At 62.6% G+C, this 5,650-nt stretch overlaps 1 protein-coding gene across 1 annotated transcript; it reads right to left on the reverse strand.

Moving 5' to 3' along the window:
• Positions 1–259: 259 nt before the first annotated feature.
• On the reverse strand, positions 260–4,760 carry LOC146420376 (serine/threonine-protein kinase pim-1-like). Its single transcript, XM_085048330.1, has 7 exons — positions 4,712–4,760; positions 3,985–4,032; positions 2,152–2,258; positions 1,989–2,039; positions 1,414–1,780; positions 624–800; positions 260–366 (listed from the first exon to the last, which is right to left on the reverse strand). The coding sequence occupies exons 1-7, from the start codon at positions 4,758–4,760 to the stop codon at positions 260–262; spliced, it is 906 nt and encodes a 301-aa protein (XP_084904456.1).
• Between the last annotated feature and the right edge of the window lie 890 nt (positions 4,761–5,650).

Here is a 5,650-nt window from a genome sequence, read left to right on the forward strand (position 1 = left end):
TTAAAGCTGATCATCTTCAGCTTGCATGTCGCCAGGTCAAGGAAGAGGTTGTCAATCCTTGAAGTCCTCCTTGGTGTCTCCAGGTGCAGCTCCACCTGGTGCAGCATCTCCAGGGGCTCCTGCTCCTTCCCTGGGGGCCACACCAGGCTGTCAGTGTTCTGCCCAGGGCCCCAGACAACAATGAACCAGGACAAGATGTGTGGAGCTGTTACCTCCCAGGCCCCTGGATCAAACTGTGCACATGGATCTCTCCCATCTTCTAAGGCAGACGAATATCCTGCATCCAAGGGTCGTTGAAGAGGTCATCCAGCGATGGCCTGTCCAAGGGTTGCATGGACAAACACCTCTTAATAACATCTTGGCACTCTGAGGAGAGAAACCAGAAACTGCCAGTCAGTTGGAGAAGGGTCCTGTCCACTTTTCCCTCCCTGTTCCCATGCCCAGGCCATGCTGGGTGTGCTAGAACTGTGCCTAAACTTCCCAAGGCATTCTCTGTTTTGGAGGAGAGCAGGAGAGCAGGACATGTGCCACCTCCTCAGCAGCTGCCAGAGCAGGATGCTCATGAGCCTGCTGCTCTCTCCCAGCACTGGTATTCCCCCTGTGCCACAGAGATGAGGATCCACCTTGAGAGAGCCGTCGTGGGAACAAGATCCGCCCCCAGATGATCTCCTGGCCCCTCCTGAATGGATGCTTCCCGACGACCAGCTGGTACAGCAGGAGGCCCAGGGTCCAGATCGTTGCTGCCCCACCGTTGTAGAATTTGAGGTGGATCCACTCTGGTGGGCTGTAGGACAGGGTTCCTGTGGAATACAGATGGAGTTCATCAGGGGATGCTGCTGCTCCCAGAGCCTCACCCCACATCCCTGGGCATGCAGGGGCTGCACCAGGGGCACACAGGGTGACCTGCTGCCCTCTCGCCAGCACCTGTGACTCATGTACAAACTTTGGGTTGCAAAAGAAGCCACTGGTGTTGGAATAAGGCAGCAGAAGCCCTGGGGAGGTCCAACCACGACACGCAAAATAAAACCATTCCCAGAGGTGGGAAAAACCACTCTCATCCCTGCCTGCATTGCCCCCAAAAAACAATTACAAGCCAAGACAAACAAGGGGAGTGGAGCAGTCCAAGACCTTCCTCACCTGCCTACCAAACTGGCTGGGGCATGGGGTCTGACACCCCTCACTGCTACACTCATTGGGGTTTTGTCAGACTGACTGCCCCAGCCCCAGCCCATCCAAGGGCAGAGTGGGTGGTGAAGGTGGTCAACAGGGCTGCAAGCTGCCCCCCTTCGACCCCCACCCAAAAGTAACTTGGGTGAAGAGTTAATCCCATGCCTGGCAGCTATAGGAGAAGCCCCGGTGCTACACCCAGGCTGGACCATGAGATGCCCAGGAGCATCCCCTGGGAAGGCTCACCTGCAAATTGGGTGTAGGCTGTGTCTTGGAGGAAGGCGCCACAGCCAAAATCGATGAGTTTCAGCTGCATGGTGTCCAGGTCGAGCAGGATGTTCTCAGGCTTGATGTCCCTGTGCAGCACCCCGCAGCTGGTGCAGTGCTGCACGGCCTCCAGCACCTGCCGGAACATCCCCCGTGCCTCCTCCTCCGGCAGGAACCTCCGCTCCGCCAGGAAATCCCAGAGGTCCTGACAGCGCTCCGGACGCTCCAGCACCAACAGGTAGCCGCTGGGGAGCTCAACCCACTCCAGGAGCTGGATGACACCAGCACAGCCAGTGGACACCTTGTGCAGCAGCACGATCTCCAGGGGCGCACGGGTGCCATCGGGCTGCGGGAGGACCACGATGCCATCAGTGGGGCTGAGGCCATGCCAGGGCTCTGGGACCCCTCACCCAGCCCGGGATGCTCTGCGCCCCCCGCTCACCCCACGCCCGCTCTACCTCCCTCGAGGCGTCCTGGCAGCTCCCACCCTGCCGGGCCCCGGCTTATCCCCGCCCGGCACGGCCCGGGTTCTGCCGCTGGCCCCGCTCACTCACCAACTCGCCCCAGTGATGGATGCGATCCCTCGAGACACATTTGATGGCCACCTGCGAGCAAGAGACAGCAGCGGGCTCAGCTCGCCACCCGCCCTGCCGAGCCCCACCCTCCTCCTCCTCCTCCTCCTCCTCCTCCTCCTCCTCCTCCAGCCCCGCCACTCACCGGGGCGCCGTCCGCTAGCCGCGTCCCCGCGTAGACTCTGCCGAACCCGCCTGTGCCCAGCAGCGCACCCAGCCGGTACCGCTCCTGCAGGGCCTCCTGCGCCTTCCCTGCGGGCGACACGCGGCCGTCACCGCTCGGCCCGGGGCCACACACGGCCCCCGACCGCCTCTGCACCGCCCCGGGCCGGGCATCCCCCTCTGAACGGGGCATGGGCGGCTCGGGGCCGGCGGCCGGACTGCCGAGCGGCGGAGCTCGGGCCGGGGAAGGCGCCGCGCAGGCGGCAGGAGCGGCCGCGCCGTGTGTGTCCTCCTCGGGCCCCGGGAGGAGCCGGTAACGGGGCCGGAGCTGGGGTCGGGGCCGAAGCTGGGGCCAGGGTCGGGGCTGGGGCCGAAGCTGGGGCCAGGGTCGAGGCCGGGGCCGCGGTCGGGGTCGGCACTGGACCCTGCGTCGGGACCGGGGCCAGGCTCGGGACAGACGAAGCCAAAGGGTGGCGATGCCGCCCCAGACCCAGCCACTGATGCCCGCCCAGCAGCGCCACAGCCAGGCTCGCCGGAGCCGGGCGGAGGCGAGGGCGCGGCGGGACGCCCAGGGGCGGGGAGGAGGCAGCCCCGCCCGGGACCGGGAGCGAGCCTGGGGCATGGCCCGGGCTGGAAGGGGAAGAGGGAGGGCGAGAAAGGAGGGGACACAGGGAAAGGGACACCGGGAGAGGCTGTGGGACAGGGGGAGAGGGAGAGGAGGAGCAGGATAAAGGGAAGGAGAGGGTCCTAGAAACTCTTGTGTCGCCGCTGCCGCCGCTGCCGCCGCTGCCGCCGCTGCCGCCGCTGCCGCCGCTGCCGCCGCTGCCGCCGCTGCCGCCGCTGCCGCCGCTGCAACTGAAGCTCCGGGGCCGTTAGTCCGAGTGGCCGTTAGTCCGAGTGGCCGTTTGTCCGAGTGGCCGTTTGTCCGTTCCCCGCTCACTCCCGCGCGCCCCACGGCCGAGCCCCGCGCGCCCCTGGGGGCAGCCCCTGAGTCTGTCCAAACACGGGAACTTTGCCGTGTTCAGCCCACATCCAGAGGCTTGACTGCTGCACAGTGGCACAGCAATCCCCTTGGCTGCTCTGTGCATTGTCCCTGCTGAGGGTCAAACACTAGCAGAGCACATTCCCTGTCTCTAGAATTCATACCTGACCCAAGCACTGCACTTGTGTCTCCAGCATTGCTTTCCAAGCAGAACGGGGGAAGACAAACTGTGTGTAACTCATGGTATTACAGAGAGTCTAAAACATGCTAAGTCATAGATCTTCGAGGTGAGAGCCATTTGCAGTTAATGGCATGGAGAAGTAGTGCAACATGGAAAAAGAGAGCACATAAATAAATAGAGGAAAACATCTCAGATTGTTTCTTTGCATTTTCATTTCACTTCTGGAAAGCTGTTTCAGTTTTCCAGGAATCTTCTCCACAGTCCTGCTTGCTCTTTTCAAGAACCTTTCCTGGAGGGAATGAATTGCAGGAATTATTGGGCTGCACTGGCCCTGGCCGGGTGCCTGGTGCCACCAAAGCCACTCTGTCACTCTCCTCACAGGTGCAGGACACAGAACCCAGGAGGAAAGGCTCGTGTGCTGGGATAAGGGCAGGGAGAGGTCACTCACTGGTCACTGTCAGGGGCACAACAGACACAAGCTAGGGAAATTAATGGAATTGATTTCTAAGCAAATCACAGTAGGAGAAGGAGAACTAAAACAAACCCTAACAAAACACTTTCCCCACCCCTTTCTCCTTCCCAGGCTCCCAGCCTCCACCTGCAGTCCCTGCTCTGCTCTCTCTGCAATTGGAAATTTGTCACCAGCCACAAACTTTGCTTTAGCCTCATCTCGGGATCTCTTTCCAGAGAGGAAGAACTTTCTCCAACAGAGATTTAGAGTGCAGCAGCCTTTAAAGCTCAGGGTGTTTCCCCCTTTGCATGGAGCCAGTGGATCTGCTGGCCCCTGGCCAGGGCCTGGCAGAGCAGGTGGAACCTGGGTCCTGCTGCAGGAGCTGGGGGAGCTCCAGGACTCGCTCTGGCCGCTGGAGCAGCCACAACACAAGCCGTTGCCAGCCAGGAGCCGAGGGCTCCGTGTGGCTCTGCAGGACCTTGTCCCTGGGGCTCGTCTGGATCAGCGCGGGCAGCTGGGCTGCACTTGGCTTCCTTTGTGTCCCTGCTTCCCCTGGGACAGCAGCTGCCCAGCGCCGAGGGGACAGCAATGGCACCGGGGCAGTTTGGGGTGAGGTTCAGTGTCAGTGCCTGGCAGAAATCCCAAATCCTTCCCGAAGGAGCAGAGAGTGCTGACAGAGCACAGGATGCTCTGCTGAGCACGGGATGGACCAGGGGGGATGTGAGACAAGCCGGGATGGGAGTCAGAAATAAAAGGAAGAGGAGAAGCGGACAGGAGAGGAGGAGGAGAGACAGAGGAGGAGGAAGAGCGGGTGGGGAGGAGGGATGGAGGAGGGGGAGCGAGAGGAAGGGGAGGGATAAAGGGGGAGGAGCGGGGAAGAAGAGAAAGGGGAGGGGAGGAGCAGCACGAGAAGCAGGAGAAGGAATCACCACGTGTGTCTATTGTTCTTTGTGTCCGCAACCCTCGGCCCGGGAGCATCGCCCCCCCAGGATATCCCGCAGGTGAGCGGGCAGGGGGAGCTCGGCCCAAATATCTTGGGCGGTGCCTGCGGTTCTTTTTTTGGGGGGGGGAATTTTTGGACCTTGCAGGACTTCAGAACGGAGCCCCAAATATCTTTGGTTGCTCCTGGGAGGGTTGGGTTTTTCTGTGTACATTTCGGGGGTGGGGGGAGGGGACTGGGGCGGATGTTTGGATCTTGCAGGACTCCGAATGAGAGTCGGAAATGCCCCTTGGGGGAGTACTGGGGAGTCCCCTAGACGCGAGTTTTTCAGGGGTCCCAGTGCCGGCTGCCGGGAAAGATGGGATGGGATGGGATGGGATGGGATGGGATGGGATAGGTGGGATGTGGATTGGGGTGTGGGATGAAGTCTGGGGGAGGGGGATGGGTGGGATGGGGCCTTGGATGAGTCAGCCGAAGGTTGAGGGTGATGAAGCCGAGGGGACCCCACTCCTTAGGGGCTTGCGGGGTATCCAGCACCTGTGAGGGAGTTTTGGGGTACCCCTGATCCTCCGGGGGTGGAACTGGCAGCGGGGGGACACGTGGCTCTGGGCACCTCTGGACCCCACCTGCGCCCCCCCTTGCCCCCAGCGCCCCCGGGAGCGGAATTTGGGGAGGCGGAAAATGGGGGGCGCCCAGGCCGGGCCCCCCTTGCTGTCCCGGCAACTGGGGGCCGAGTGCGGGGGAGCCCCGCGGGCATTGCCCGGCCCTGCCCGGCACGGCTGATGCCGCCCGCCCGCGCTGCGCACTGCTCCGGACTGGTGCTGCCAGTGCCGCGCGGGGCGGGGCCGCTTTGGGGACCCCCAGGGCAGAGCGCTTTGGGCTGCTTTGGGGCTCTGGGCACCTGCAAAACCGGCGCTGGGCACGGCAA

Source organism: Lichenostomus cassidix, unplaced genomic scaffold (assembly GCF_008360975.1).
Source record: "Lichenostomus cassidix isolate B80296 unplaced genomic scaffold, HeHo_3.0 HiC_scaffold_892, whole genome shotgun sequence".
NCBI lineage: Eukaryota > Metazoa > Chordata > Aves > Passeriformes > Meliphagidae > Lichenostomus > Lichenostomus cassidix.

Excerpts from the sequence above, each read along its gene's own strand:
- LOC146420376 (XM_085048330.1), bottom strand. The coding sequence starts at position 4,760 with ATGCTCCCGGGCCGAGGGTTGCGGACACAAAGAACAATAGACACACGT. Across the intron at positions 4,033-4,711 it reads AAGAACAATAGACACACGTG|AAAGTTCTTCCTCTCTGGAA; the intron begins GTGATTCCTTCT and ends TCTCTGTTGGAG. Across the intron at positions 1,781-1,988 it reads TCCATCACTGGGGCGAGTTG|CCCGATGGCACCCGTGCGCC; the intron begins GTGAGTGAGCGG and ends GTCCTCCCGCAG.